The sequence below is a fragment of the Haemaphysalis longicornis genome, unplaced genomic scaffold, assembly GCF_048455015.1.
Source record: "Haemaphysalis longicornis isolate Haplotype H1 unplaced genomic scaffold, Haemaphysalis longicornis Haplotype H1 scaffold_2, whole genome shotgun sequence".
Taxonomy (NCBI): Eukaryota; Metazoa; Arthropoda; class Arachnida; order Ixodida; family Ixodidae; genus Haemaphysalis; species Haemaphysalis longicornis.
In genome coordinates this window covers 260,957,982-260,973,835 of record NW_027526295.1, presented here as the reverse complement: position 1 = coordinate 260,973,835, position 15,854 = coordinate 260,957,982, and the positions used below count along the sequence as shown (strand labels likewise).

The window sequence follows — 15,854 nt, the reverse complement described above, 5'->3', positions numbered from 1 at the left end:
ATGCGCGGATATCTGCCGCTCTTATCCTCATAACAAACCGGTAATAACGTGTTTTCCATCAAGAGACCCTGCAACAGTTTTCTCAAAATTTTTTTTGAAATTCTCAATGCTTGCAGAACGTAGTCACCCACCACACCCATGATTAGGGGGTCACAATGTACCTCAGCCAAAAACTACTGCTCTACATATGCCCGTCAAATAACCTGTGAACTCGCTCAAAAGATTTTTCTCTCTATCCCGGTCTTGACGTTCTTCGACGGCTCGAATTACGTCACTTAGGCCACGCGGTTGTTGGCCGGTTTTACTTCAGTTGCAGCAATAAACGCTTTTCGATAGCAACTTAAAAAAAAGAAAAAAACAAAGCAGAAATGGAATGCGTATCTGGTGCGACGAGCAAATCACGCAGTGCCGCTCCGTGCTGGTCCAGACGCGAAGGAAAGAGTGAAAGCGCTTATCGAAAGTGTTACAGGGTCCCTTTAATGAATGCTGCAAGGAATAATTTAACTATAATAAAAGCATCTGATAAAATGTATCTTGACATAATACAACTACGCTTTCTTAAAAAGAGTATTTTTGGATACCAAGGTTTTGAGTTTCTTTTTGTAACTAGAGACAAGCTGTTACGGTTATTCCTTTCCCTGCCTCCTTCGGCATCGCTCGGGCGTAGAGCTGTGTACTGGTCAGCAATGGCCAGCGGCGGCATGCCGGTGTTTCCACCTCGGGCGGTGGCGTGGCGTGCGAAAGGTACGGCCTGGGTCACCGACTGGATCGGCGGCGTAGCGCAGAAGAGGAGGGGGAGTGGGAGTAGATTCGAGAGTGAGGGGAGCAAAGGAGCCCTTTGAATTTAGACAAGAAAAAAAAAATGAGAACCGTGGAAAGGGCTGCATTTCTTTTTTGTTGTTTTCTGAAGAGCTGCGTCGTCTCCGTTGTGAAGATGATTCATCCATGGAAGAATTAGATGATTTATATTGGCGGTGAGCTCGACCACGGGCGGCGCTGCGAAGCGCGCCTCCGTGACGTCAGCTTAGGGATTCTCGCATATGTCGTCTGCTTCACTCGGGCTCGCTCTCCCCGCTATTTCTTTGCGCTCAGTTGACGACTGAAGCTTGTGCGCGCCAGATTTTGCGAGTGCGTAACTTTTTATCATAACAATAGACTTGAAATCACATAAACTAGCTCAGGGCGCGAGTTAAAGTATGCTTTTGGATACCGCTACGGAAGAAACATTGCCAGCGGGGCCCCATTCTTTGCGAAGCCGCTCCTGTGCGGAGCGCGAAGAGTCGGAGCTAGGCGTCAGCTTCTGTACTGAGCAATCTTTCTAACAAAGAAAACAGCCAGGTGCTAGTAACCGACAACAACGAAAATCAAGACCAAAACAAATTCCAGGCCTTTGGGGCTGTCGGTTTTGGCAGAAGGCATTGCGATTCCTGGTAATCATATGTAAAGTAGAACAGTTTTTGCAACGTTGCCGAACGCTCGAAAGTGTTGCATCACATCACTTTACGTTGTCATGGCATGAAAGTATGCCGACATGCGCTATGACACGCAAAAAATGTAAATTTAGTTCCAAATAACCTTATGTATGTACAGGCGCGTGCTGGCTTCATACCAGGTTTCCAACCAGTATGGAGGTTTATTGATCAAAACAAGTCACGTCTACGGTAAAGATACAGTAGCACTATGCTTGTTCAGACCTGGGGGGCTATTTTTGTACATTTCCCGCAGCCATATCTTCCCAATATTCAGATATGCGTTATACGAAAACTGCACTCAAGATGATGTGGAAGAGGAGGAGTAGGAGGAGGGGGAAACTTTATTTAACTTTAAAATCGAGCTGATTAGTGGGCTGGGTTATCAGTCCAGGACAAGAGAGTAGGAGTAATTCTCTTCAATCCATCGGACGTCATCCCGAGTAGACCAAGATTTATTTTTTACACCTGGAAGGGTTGGGAAACGATAAAGCGCTGCTAGGAAATATTCATCGGTTTCGATTCTTGTAATATATGCACGTATGCTATTTATTGTGTTTGTTAGCGTGTATATCGAGCCTTCAACACCGTAATCATGTAATAATTGGTCGCGTTGAGAGTCAGTTTGTTATGATAACGATGGTTACGAGAGAAATTCGGAGCACAAAAGCTGCCTTCGAGTACTCTGGTCAACGTTTCCTGGGGCGCGATCGCGGTGGCGTAGCACAAACCTCTTTGTATTTGAATGTGAATAGGCAACGCACGCTGCGGATATGCATCTTCTCGCGCGCATTCATAACGAAAGCCAATTTGTGAAAAATGGAATGTATGCCATACAGCATTAAGAAAATATACGCACAATCTTCGTGAGCCTAACAAACATTCCCAAACCAACTAATAAGACATTTGTGATGGTGCAGAAAAACTAATGCGTTGGGAACACTTCATAAGAGCATCTCAAAAACAATTCAGGGAAGCCTATGCATTTCGAATACTTATCGAGGAGCTCTGAGCACTGAACCCCGCGAATAAGCAAGGAAGGACGAGTTATAAACGATCTTCTGACCGAGGCTCTCAAGAAGGTTGTTCTCTCTCTCTTCAAGTGTTGCAAACTTGGGGGGGATACAGACTAAAGTTATTCAGATGTGTCAGAAGCTGGCAAAAATAACTGAATTACTAGAAACACGCTTTTTGATGCCCTAAAGCATCAAAGCGGGCGATTTCTAGCGCAGACACTGCTGCCCCTAACAAGCGGAGTGTAGCAGACGACAGCGGCGCGAGTCCCTAAGCCGACGTCAGAGCCAGGGGGCGCCACTCAAACATCTCATCGCCAATACTCTGGCGCCTCGTCCATGCTCTTTAGAACTACATTTATTGACTTATAACTACACAAACAAAAATGAAAACAAAGCGTACAAACACACCAACATGTGTATCTATATGCAGATGGGCAAGAATCGTACATAAGAACCCCTTCTCTCCAGGAACAGGGGTGCACGCGAAGCTTCTCAAAGTTAGATCGAAAACGACCAAAATAGAAACCCAATGACCGCAAAACTAATACAAAAATGAAGGAAGCTCACATGAACGCGTAAGGCCTGAAGGTGGCGAAGCTGGATGCAAAGTAGCGTGTTTTCTCCTTTTCGCCTCACGGCGTTAAGCGTCCCCGCTGTATGAGCGGCCATAGCTGGATGTTAGTCCTTGATTGATTGATTCTGGGGTTTAACGCGCCGACGCAACGCAGGCGATGAGGCGTGCCGTAGTGGAGGGCTCCGGATTAATTTTGACCATCTGGGGATCTTTATCGTGCGCCGAAATCTCGTACACACGGGCGTTTTTGCTTTTCGCCTCCATCAGAAAAGCGGCCGCCGCGGCCGGGAAACTGGATGTTAGCCCTACTCCATCGCACACGGGTCTAAGCGCACGTCGCTTTCCTTCGTCGTGCGCACTTATCGCTGCGCCGGCGGCGTCCTGGCCTTCCTCCGCCGGGTGGCGGCACGGGTCCCGCGCGCTTCTCCGTTCCCTTCTCGCCTATTTCTCCCCGCCACCGGGCGCAGCTCCAATCCGGGCGCTTGCGGAAGGGGGTGTGGTTTGACCTCTAGCTCTCAAGGTCAAAACTGGTCATCCCACGAAGACTGCCCGAGGTAGCGTACTGTAGCTTTCGCTACAAAACACTTCTGCCAAAATCAAAACGCAATGACTGAAATGAAAGCGCAAAAGTTGTAGATCCTCCTGCGATTATCAAGAACGCTTACGTTCTGCAATGGCTGCCCGCTTCCGAAGAGCGAACCCCACGCGGTCTACACAGGTGTACTGTCCGACGAGAGCGAGCAACCGCAACTGCGATGTGGCGTGATGCGAGCGACGACGCTGAGCGGCCGCAATTTCGGCGTGATACAGCGGGACATTTGTGCGAGTGTGCCCGAGCCAGCTGTGAACGGCGAGAGAGCAGTGTGCCCACAGGGCACGTGGATAAAATTAACTTTGCCGCACAACGTTTGGCGTACGCCACCACCGACAGCGCAAGTCAGCCAATACAAGCTTCGCTTTAAATAAGCACCATTTATAGGATACGCATGCATAAGATAGACCATAAACATACCAAACCTTGAAGCAAGCGTACAGACACGATTGTGGTGTACATACGCCCTGTGGTAGCTTACACAAGAGCAGTGTGCACATAACGTGAAAAAAAAAAAAAAAACTGCACCACAAAAACACATTCAACGATGCGGCATTCGACAACAAAGGATCCGACAGTAAACATAGCGCTTTTGACCAATGAAAAATGCGTTGTAGTGCGTTTATGCGTTGCAGTAAGTACCTTACAGAGTCGTGATTTCATCTCGACATTTTTTAAAAGATTATGTAGTGCGCCCTTTACTATCATCCGATGTTTGACAGGTATATCTGTGTCAAGTCGTTGGTAGAAAGATTTGTTACTTAACTGACGCTGGTGCGCTTGGATATGTACAGTCAAACGCCGCTACAACGAACGCTTCTGCTACGAAATAGCCTGTACAACGAAGAATGCCATATGGCCCGATAAGATTCCGATGTTTTCTATGCAGTGTGAACGCCACTACAGCGTAGACCACCACTAATAATTTGCCTGTTTAATGAAGAAATTTATGCGTTCGCAATCGCTGAATTGTTGTTTGATGACGAATACGCCTTGCCAAACGCGTGGTAACGCGCAGCTGATTGGTGTGCCGTTGGCCGTGAGTCATCGAGTTCGGCCACAGAGCTGAGGAATCGATAAACACGTACACTGTGTGTTGCGGAACAGCATCGGTTGTGACGGCCGACGATTACGTCTCGGTGGACGACCAGGCCCTGGTTTGCCCTGACAATGACATCACATCTGACGACATAGTAGAAGCAATCATAAAAAAGCGCTCCAATCCACCCCGTGAATATGGTTGGAAAGCAAAGCTGTAAACGACAGCCACAACGATCACCCATGTGACGTCACTGGTATATAAACACGTGGCTCTACAAAGAGCGAAATCAGAGACAAGTGAAATGCACTTAACCACAACCTTTATTACTTCAAAGAGGTATTTTTTGCTAAGGGGCTAATCAATGCATGATTCATGAACGGTGGTTGGTTGAGTTGTATTGGCGAAGCACATGACTGGAAACTTTTTTTTATAAAATTAAAGGGGCCCTGAAAGAGCTTTTACCGATACAAGGGTGTTCACATTTTCAGGTAAATTAATGTCTTACTAATTACCTCCTTCAAGAATTTTGTTAAATCGACGAGTATTAGTGGAGTTATTGTATCAAAACATCGCATTTTCCCCCGCGCCGAGATTCTCCCTCGTTTCTTCAATAGAGTTTATTACTAAGAAACTCCATGGTTCCGTCGACCTCTTCGCACTGCGCGAGCGTGAAGGCCCGTGATGCCTCGCTTCTCGGTGACGTCTGCAAGAACATCCGGTGGCACGCGTCGTCTGCTGCCATATTCGGCGCCGCTGGATCGCTTGGGACGGAGCCGTCTGACTTTCTGCGTTCCGTTTGGGCCGTTTTTTAGATGCGAAGCAGCTTATGGTCGAGCCTGTTCCCTACGCCATTGTGTGGGCACCGTTGTTAGGCGTCCACACCCCCACTGCGCATGCCTGGCCAGGCACCGCTGATGATGATTGGGGCAGGATGCCCCTAGGGATTGGCCAGCCAAAGAATCCATCACGAGATAGCTTCGCATTCAACCACCGTCGTCATCTTCCCGTAGGGGAACCCTGAGTACCACACCCCCACTGCGCATGCCTGGCCAGGCACCGCTGATGATGATTGTGGTAGGATGCCCCTAGGGATAGGCCAACGAGAGAATCCATCACGAGATAGCTTAGCATTCAACCACCGTCGTCATCTTCCCGTAGGGGACCCCTGAGTATTCCTCCTCTCCTATCCTCTCCTCTCCTCTCATTCTCTCCTCTCCGGCATTCCTACTCTCCTCTCCGAAGCTCCTTTCCTCCCCGGGATTGCGCAACGAATGGCAAAACCTGCGGCTCCGTGCGCGATAGAGATTACGGTAGAGCTTATACCACTCACTACATTCCAAGAGATTACTCAGCACTACAGGTTTAGTAGGAGAACATTCCCATATCCAAGCCTCGCAAAGGTTCAGGAAATAACTCTGCGACGATTTATTCAATCAAATACACATCCTCATCCTACCCGACTTAACCTAATGTGCCCAAGCGAATATTCAGCCGGATGCAAATTCTGCCAGCAGCCAGGGACACTCAGGCGCATTATTGTAGAATGTAAAGTTACGCCAGAATTTCCACCCCTGATTTCCACCCCTAAGAGCAGTGGGAGACCCTGCTGTCTAGCCCCTCCCTCCCGGACCAGCTCATCCTCGTCGAGAGGGCAGCCGTGGTCAAGACGGCCAATGGATTCCCGTGAATAGGGAACCACTCCCACTTGATCTTCTGATCAATGCTCCTAATAAAAGTTGTTCTCTCTCTCTCTCATCACCAGTTATGTCCTTTGGCATAACTCCTTGCACCTTTAGGACTGTTATGCCAAAGGGCATATTATCGCAGTTAAACAACAACAACAACAAAAAAAAAATCGACCCTCTGTGGATTTGGAAATTCTAACATGATTGTAAGGACATAACTTTTCACGGGTCTAACACAGAGCGATACCCTTCACGCAATGCCGTAATTACAACATTTGTTTACTTCTTTGACTCACTGCCTCGTGTAATTTTACACACGGTAAGGTATGTAATCGTAGGAAAAAAACTGTGTAAGAATGCAATCGTAGAGAAAAAGAGACGTGAACAATGGGCTCTCCAGGCAGATAATAGTTTTAATGATGTGCCCTTCAGGTGGCGAAGTGAAAGGTGAACAAGACAGGAAGCCGCGGTTGTTGGCCGACATTGGCCTTGTCGTCTGTGCACAGCGCGCATATTAGTTGCAGAATGCAAACTTTCCGGGGAGGTAAAACACCGACGGCGCTGGCGAGGCGGCGTGATGAATAAGGTTTCGTGGTCGTTCGGAGAGGAGCGCTACATGTACGTGCTCTGGAAGGTCCGGTTTGGTTGGCTCCAGTCAACGAAGAGGCCGTCCTCCGAGTTCGTCTGCGAAGGATGCTTGGTCGTCGTCGTGGAGGTCCTGAAGCTGGGGCAGGCGTCGCCTGAAACGACGTCCAGCCTGTACTGTCTCCTGCACAACCGATGTGAAAGCGCGACTTTTGTAAAGCCTTCGGAATCAAGCGTGCTTTTAGACATACAGTGCGCGGTCACCTAAGCACTCCCTATCATGTCCCAGTGAATGCGAAAGCAGTGGTGTCCAATTGCCGAACGTCTTCTTATTATCATCACCGCTTTTTTTTCCCTTCGCGCCTTTTTCTCCCCTCACATGTAGACACACATTTATTTCACTCTCCCTTTTCGCCATTTGGTCGTATACCGTACTTTTTGAAATTAGGTTTATTCACTTCAGTTCAACTTTCCCGCGCACACACTACTTGTGGCCATATATAGAGACAGAGTACGTCCTTTTCCATCTCTTGCTTTTGTAGCGCTTGGATCACCTTGAGCCGTCATTTTTTGTTGTTGTGTTTACTTTTGTCTCGCCTCTTGGATATTTTTTTCCAACCCGCTGTTTTTGTATTTGCTATCGTAAATGTCGCTCCAACGTGTATTCTTAATTAAAAGAATGTTGGTACTCTTGGTCACGAACTTATGTTTTGCTTAAAATTCACCTAAGATTTTATTTGCGCTGACGCCGCTGAACAATGTTGACACGTATGCGCCGTATTTTCGACCTATATAGTTAACCTATGCTTTCGCACTAAAAATAAAAACACGTCACAAGTTCAAGCGCTTTTCGGCAGGGTCGAAAGACGGAAGGCATGTGACCCAAAGGAAGCCATGGACTACTAATATCACGATCGGAGCAGCAACCCATTGAAATGTTCCCTAAAAGACGCACGTTTTCGAACATGTGAAACGCTCTTTGAAAGTGGAAGACATGCAATTCCTGCAATTAAGTGACCGAAGTAATTGCCCTGTATAAAAAAAGGAAGCCCCAATGACTCAAAAAACTAAACACCAATTTCTGTTCTGCCTTTTCTACCCGACCCTTTCTAAAAAAAAAAACATTCCAGACTTCTAAAATTTATTGCCGGGCAACAACACCCTCATTTCTTATGACATATATTCAACCACACACCCTTGCAACTTCGCAACCTGCCCTGCCGCCAATACAACCCACCATCTCGCAAGGGTGTGCCTCGACCAACCGTACCCCTTCCTCCCCTTCCCCAGAGTAATGGGAATGCGGGCTAACCAGCTCTCAGCTCGAAGCCCCGGAACATCTCGTCTCCAGGGCTAGAGCAGCGGTGTTCGCCCGTGGCTTTCTGGAATAAAAAAAAGCCACCGACCTTCATCTAACTTAATTCGATGTAATTTATTTACCCGCTCCAATACGTTTTTACAGAACAACAGCAGACATAACGTAGTGACATGATCATCAATTTGTACGCTCAACAAAAACTGGACTGAAACAACCTGAGCTAATCAAGAAGAAATATCGTAAAACATTTCTTGAAGGCCTTGTGCTCGGTGAATTAAGAAACTATATTAGAAAAAAAACAATTATATATAGTTCCTAGGCAAGCCTTTTAAAAGTTATTTATCAAAAACACGACATTTTGTCCAAATAAACGATACCTGCTCTGATTTTAAACCTGCTGATTGGGGAGAACCACAAGGTTGCGCATTAAGGGCTTTTCCTTTTAATTTGCACGATACCCTAAATATTCAATTGGAAGCAAAACTTATCATTGCTGATGACACTGGCAGGTTTTTTCGCCGGAGATTACGTATTGCAAATTAATCTCAAATGCAACGCCGCCGTGACAACCCTGCAAACATAAAACGAGGCAATAATATTCGGGCAAAAAAGAAAACAATCTTTCCACATGAGCCCATCGTTAAAAAATATCGTTTTTCTTCGTTTTTCTCCGAAAGTGACTTTTTCCCGAGCTTAAAACAAGAGGTCCCTGTACTCCAGCAGGAGCCCTCGGCACTGCCTTTCAAAACTGAGGATAGGCTGGGGTTACTTTCATAACAAAATTTTCTTCAAAACACCGACCTCACCAAGATAAGTGGTTGGTCTGACACAAGCTAAGTCACTTTTTTCTCACACCATTCACAGCATGAGAAACTTTTAGTCGCACCACATTCACTTTTCAAAGAGTGGGGCAGTGTGCTGTGCGGAGATGTGTTGCGCGTAAAGTCCTGTTGGCGTATTTCCATTTCGTGTTCTGTGCACTGAACCAAGATGCGATGAACGGAGAGACACTCTCCGCGCCTGGAAGAATTCGTCGGAGTTTTAACGGGAAACTAAAGGCCAGCCCGAATGATACTTTTCTGCGTTTGTGTGGAAGATTCTTCCTTTCGTAGCTTTTTGTTCGTGATAACGATGCCTTGCTTGCTTCGAAATAAACGGATAAAGCTGACATTTCTCAGCTCCATTTCTCTTCCACATTTTCGCTGGAAAAAAATTGACTACAGACAGCCGAAGAGGCGACCATCAGCCCCTTCCTCCTCCTAGCCAAACACTCCCGTGTGGTTCTGCCACTCAGTGGAAGGCGAAGGTGTAAAAAAAAAAAAAAAGACGCAGTTTGCACTAGTGGTGCAAGGCTGGAGAAGCAGCAGAGGTGGCGGTCGCTCTCCCTGGATTGCCGAAATTTCCGCTGAACGTTCTCCATGATTTGCAGCTTGCCCGGATCGTTTTGTCCGCTGGATTGGACCGCGTTACACGCGCTAGAACCCGCAGCAACCGGCTTCACGAACTCGGCGTTTGTAGCGGGAACTCGGCGTCTGTGCTCCCCAGTTCATGCGCGAACGCACGTGAACTGGCAAAGAAAACAGCACGCGAGGGATCACGCCAGGAATGCTGGGCAGTGTTCTCTAAGGTCGAGCTGGATGACGCCGGACGCACCTCACGAGGCGGACGTTCATGTATGCTTGGTATTTTTTCCCCCCTGGAACTTCATTTTGCGAGCTTCTCGCGTGGCGCAAGCCCACGCGCAGGCCTGGACTACGCCGGGCGCTTCTCACGAGACGCAAGCTCTCACCTGGGCTGTGTTTTCTGGTAACGCTCCCCGGAGGAACTAAACGGATAAACAGCTCCGCTGTTAAAATACCCCCGCGGTTGTCAGTCAATAAGGTTGAAGTCCGTACCGGCAGCGTAGCAGAATAATCAGTGTTTTACCGCTGGCTGCCATGTGTAAGCGCTCTCAGGAGGCAGAGTGGGTTCGGTACCACACACGTTCACCCCGATGAACATTTTTGCTGCTATTGCATGTGAAGGCGAAACATTGACCGAAGGTGAAACTGATACAGCCTACCGCATGCGATAGTGAGGCAGCCTTGTTTACGCTCACAAACCAAGGAGTGTATAAGAACTTTCTCAGAAGAAGTTTACAGGTACATACTACTTTATTTTTTTATGTCCCTACCTTGCTATGTTACTGTGAGATCATTGTTAAGATACCAGGCTGGTATTTTCATCGCTTTTTAGCTATCCGATGGAACGGACAACGCAGGTAGCCTGTAAAGGGTGCACCACTGCACTAAGAGTAGTGGTGCGGTGAAGCATACCAATGCGAAAGCATTCTTTACATAGCCTCGCTGGTTTTGGCCTGGTTTGTGGCTGTCTGGTGTCTAAACAGTTTTCTCCAACGTCACTCTCGTACAAATACATAGATTATACAATAGCGTTATCGTTGACACCGAAGCCATGCTACCCGGTGTCTAAAATGACAACCCACTGCCACCCCCTCCCCCCCCCCTCCACTGCGCGAAGAAACAATGCCCCCCCCCCTTTCCGGTCGTTTGATCGGCAGCGTCAGATTAGCGCTTATCCGCCGAAATGTGCTCCGATGTGCACAGAAAACTCTCCGAACGCAGCATCCAAGCAGTGAAACAAGGCCTCGCAAGAAGTCTCCTCCCACGGAGTAAGAGATGCAGTCAAGAATGCACCACTGTGCAACAGCCGAATGTCGACGCTACGCACAACAAGCCGAAGATCGCAGACAACTCCTATTGAAATAGTTTCAAAAGGCCCTTTCATAACAACAGGCAGTACCGCTAAAATTTAACAGACGGGGGTAAATAACGCTAAAAGAAAGTGTAAACAGATATCTTTCGCAAAATAATGCTTTCTTATTTGTTTATATCTCTGCTTCAATTTTTTTATCAGCGGCTGAGGTTCGTTAAAGTACTCACTCACTCACTCACTCACTCACTCACTCACTCACTCACTCACTCACTCACTCACTCACTCACTCACTCACTCACTCACTCACTCACTCACTCACTCACTCACTCACTCACTCACTCACTCACTCACTCACTCACTCACTCACTCACTCACTCACTCACTCACTCACTCACTCACTCACTCACTCACTCACTCACTCACTCACTCACTCACTCACTCACTCACTCACTCACTCACTCACTCACTCACTCACTCACTCACTCACTCACTCACTCACTCACTCACTCACTCACTCACTCACTCACTCACTCACTCACTCACTCACTCACTCACTCACTCACTCACTCACTCACTCACTCACTCACTCACTCACTCACTCACTCACTCACTCACTCACTCACTCACTCACTCACTCACTCACTCACTCACTCACTCACTCACTCACTCACTCACTCACTCACTCACTCACTCACTCACTCACTCACTCACTCACTCACTCACTCACTCACTCACTCACTCACTCACTCACTCACTCACTCACTCACTCACTCACTCACTCACTCACTCACTCACTCACTCACTCACTCACTCACTCACTCACTCACTCACTCACTCACTCACTCACTCACTCACTCACTCACTCACTCACTCACTCACTCACTCACTCACTCACTCACTCACTCACTCACTCACTCACTCACTCACTCACTCACTCACTCACTCACTCACTCACTCACTCACTCACTCACTCACTCACTCACTCACTCACTCACTCACTCACTCACTCACTCACTCACTCACTCACTCACTCACTCACTCACTCACTCACTCACTCACTCACTCACTCACTCACTCACTCACTCACTCACTCACTCACTCACTCACTCACTCACTCACTCACTCACTCACTCACTCACTCACTCACTCACTCACTCACTCACTCACTCACTCACTCACTCACTCACTCACTGGAGCCACTAGATAAACCGACTCACCTGCGACAGACGGCGATCACCAGGGCCGCGTTGACGAGTAGCAGGCAGAAGGCGACGGCGAACGGGGATACCAACCACGGAATCAGGGATCGCAGGGACCAGTACGGGCCACGCTGCACCGACGCAACGACTGCACCAGGAGAGAGAGAGAGAGAGAGAGAGAGAGAGAGAGAGAGAGAGAGAGAGAGAGAGAGAGAGAGAGAGAGAGAGAGAGAGAGAGAGAGAGAGAGAGAGAGAGAGAGAGAGAGAGAGAGAGAGAGAGAGAGAGAGAGAGAGAGAGAGAGAGAGAGAGAGAGAGAGAGAGAGAGAGAGAGAGAGAGAGAGACGCTTTCATTTGACACTGCATACGCCATGCTTGTCACAGGTGACATGCAAAACTGCCCTTCCTCGATATTTGAGTCACTTGAGCTGCTAACCTGCGTACGTTCAATGAAAAAAGTGTATTGAATCGGTTTCAGTAAGCTTTCTTATTTGAGAACAGCAGGTTTTATGATATAGCTGAGGTAAGCTTGAAGGGAGTAGCATTCTCGACGGGCTGTAGTCGCAGTGCGCCAGAGGATGTTGCTCAAAGGAAGTAAATGTAGTGAAACACGAACACGATCACAGCACCGCTGAAGCAGAGAGGCGTTGATTCGAAGCAAATAATGAGACAATTGCACAGCGCATGCTGTTTGTTTAAATTACCCTGAAAGCGCGGCCGACGATACTTTAAGATAAGCGTATGTGTGTATGTATATGAGGGTGTAGAACCGGAAAACACTGGTCGTGGTTGGTTTTAGGACAAGGCGGATATTATTTCGTTCCGGTTGTGTTCCTGTTAAACTGCACCGTAAAAACGTAATGGTTCATGGAACACGGGAATTTTGTGATCTGCGACAATTTTTTTTAGCTGGGTGCTGCTCGTTTAGTGCCAGGTTTCTAGTTCTAAGCGAAGTGTTAACTCCTGCTCCTACATTTCCTAAGCTCAATCGCCCCTCCTGCAGTCGTGTCGGCTCAATCTACTCGACAGCAGGTAATAATGGAGCTGTAAAATATGCTACCTCCTCTGACGAAGCATCCTGCTACAGTGGTACAATTGTTTAAATGAATGAGTGTCACCAAATCTTAGCCGTACATACATGGGAGCTGGATAATGTGTAGAGTAAAATCTAGACAAAAATCAAACAGGAAACCCCGAGAGAAGCGTCTGAAACACTGAAAGTATGGACAAACCGATGCAGCAAGATATGCCACGCGAGGGTTCATATGTTGCCAACCAGCCATACCTTGAGTGGGAGTGCTGAAGTGCACCTTGGTGGAAGGTCCAGGGCCTACACCAGTGGTCGCCCTAACGCTGGCAGTGTAGCTCCGGCCAGCCACTAGGTTTGACAGGAGCAACTCCTCGATGTCGGGGTCCACCACAAGAGCCTGGACCAGCGAGTCGTTGTCTTCCGCCATATTGACGTCCCGTGTGCTTACGGTCACCTGGAACAGGAGGCGCCGGTGATACTGAACATGCGCGAATATTTGATAGCGTGAATAACCGGCCCAATGACAGGCATTCCGGTACAACGAAAACTTTAAAAATTAGGATGAGGCCTCTCGAAACAAGTTCGCCGTGAGAAATTTTTATTTTCATTTTGTGTGTTAAAAAGAAGAAGATTTCCTCCGGCGTCCCCGGTTCTGGGTGGCAAGGCTAGCAGGCGCACCTGCGTACGGGCTTTCGGCCCTTCTGTCTAGCCGTTCGGGCCATCCAGGGCAATTCTTTTCCGCAAAATAAAGATTATTATTATTATTATTATTATTGCTTGCGATCAGCAAACTATGATTGTTATCGTCGTCGTAGTCTCTGTTGACGCAGGTGACTGGCAAATAAGCTCAATTTAAACCGACATAATTGTCACCACATCATTCTCGACGCGTGGATATGAGCATTCCCCAGCAAATCGTAATCCAAGGCTTTTTTTTTTCGGCTGTAGACATAAATAAGAGAGGCCGTTGTTGTCCTACACGTTCCGGCACAAGCATTCCACGTCAACGTCGAGTATGCGTATGTCCCGAGTTCTTTCGGACCATTTACAGGCACCTCTTTAACGAATGAAGTTCGTTCACAAGTGCCATTTCATTCGAATCGCTCGCTCCGCCGATTTTCTGACGTTTGCTGTGACAACAAATCCGCAGGGCATATGTCCATAAATGTTATACACCAAGGCCCCTTTAAAATAGGCTTCACCGTTATATGAACATGCATTGTGAGAAGACATTGTTTTATGCGCCATAAAGCAGTTTTTTGCGAAAAGAGGAGGTAAGACCCCAAGTATTCATATGTGGCGCGATATACAGTTCCTTAAAATCGGCTTTACTACTATAAATATGTTGGGAAGACATTCTTCTGTGCGTAACATATAAAGTCTCCCACGAACGCGGAAAGGCCGATAGCCTATCATTAAGTACCCCTGTAAGACGTCATGTGTCACAACTATGCACAAATGGTTTGTCGAGAAGGCATTTTGAGGCGCATTGTAGGACGTCTTGTATGAAAATATGAAGGCACTGGGTTCTTAATACTTTCATAAAACGCAACACTTTATGAACAAAACGCTTTAAATAGAGGCCCTGTAAAGCTGGCTTCGTTGCTGAACACTAGTGCAATGCTACGAAGATTGAATGGGGCCAGTGTTAGAAGTCTGCTACCAAAGTACGATGGCCCAAGGGCATTCTACTAGCAGTATCTTTATGCCCGAGAGTGTTGCATACTGTCTTCCTCGCTGAGTCCACATGGTAATGCGCAAGCGTTTAAAATAGGCCGGATTTGTGAAATCAACACACCAGCGTCAACTCAGGCAAATATTCTGTTCGGGATAGTACAGGAAAGAAGTAGTGGCACAGAAGATGCACACAGCTGGCCCTGCTTGGTGCACGCCATGTGAGCGCCTGCATCGGGGAAGACGCTTACGCTTGCAGTCTTAATTATATACATGAATGGCGGAACTTCGCCAGCGCGTGACCGAGCGGCAGCGTACCTCGTAGGCGGTGAGCTTTCCATTCGGCTGCTCTGGTGGCTTCCACAACAAGCGGGCGTTCGTCTGGTTCACCGCAGCGACTGCCAGCAGCTTCAGCAGGCTGGGAACTGCGCACAAGTGAGAGCGCACGGGCCTTGTCGAGTCGTGAGGGGTGACCAGGGAGCCGTTCAGACAAAAAATATGGCACAAAAATTCGACAATTGCCTTTTGCCTTTTTTTTTTATAGTGCGCATATGCATTCCTTCCAGCCTTTATAACATACACTGAACCCGTTTAAAATCGGCCTCACCAGCGCCACGTTTTGGTGAGGGGCGTATTGAGGTGTGTGTGTGTGTGTTTATGAATACATATGTCGTCACATTAAAACACGAGTTTCGACTAATTTCCTCGGAATGAAAGCTAACCCTGATTGCCTTTATCTTTGTTTTCAGGGTAGATATCGGCAGTTGTCATTTTATGACGAGTGGGAATACTGTAGCGGCGTTCTTTCCGTAACTGCAACCGCACCCGTACTGGCCTCTGGTTAACATTCGACTGATGGCAAATAATTTCCTTTTTCGTTTATGAAAGAATTTCCCATCAAAACTGCCAATACCTTGCATGTGCCCAGCGACAATTACGCAGTTTATTTGAAATATT

The 15,854-nt window shown here is 47.6% G+C and overlaps 1 protein-coding gene across 4 annotated transcripts in view; it reads right to left on the bottom strand.

Moving 5' to 3' along the window:
- Positions 1-6,771: 6,771 nt before the first annotated feature.
- The window catches only part of LOC144170514 (uncharacterized), a 59,082-nt gene continuing 49,999 nt past the window's right edge, over positions 6,772-15,854 (bottom strand). The window contains exons 21-25 of one of the 4 annotated variants that reach the window (XM_077700362.1): positions 15,216-15,322; positions 13,479-13,677; positions 12,214-12,343; positions 8,276-8,345; positions 6,986-7,118 (exon numbers count right to left, since the gene is read on the bottom strand). In XM_077700362.1, coding sequence (XP_077556488.1) covers positions 8,282-8,345; positions 12,214-12,343; positions 13,479-13,677; positions 15,216-15,322 — 500 coding nt within the window. In that variant the 3' untranslated portion in view covers positions 6,986-7,118; positions 8,276-8,281. Of the gene's footprint in view, positions 7,148-8,275; positions 8,346-12,213; positions 12,344-13,478; positions 13,678-15,215; positions 15,323-15,854 lie in introns of all 4 variants that reach the window. The other 3 variants (XM_077700361.1, XM_077700359.1, XM_077700360.1) reach the window with 3 other exon arrangements.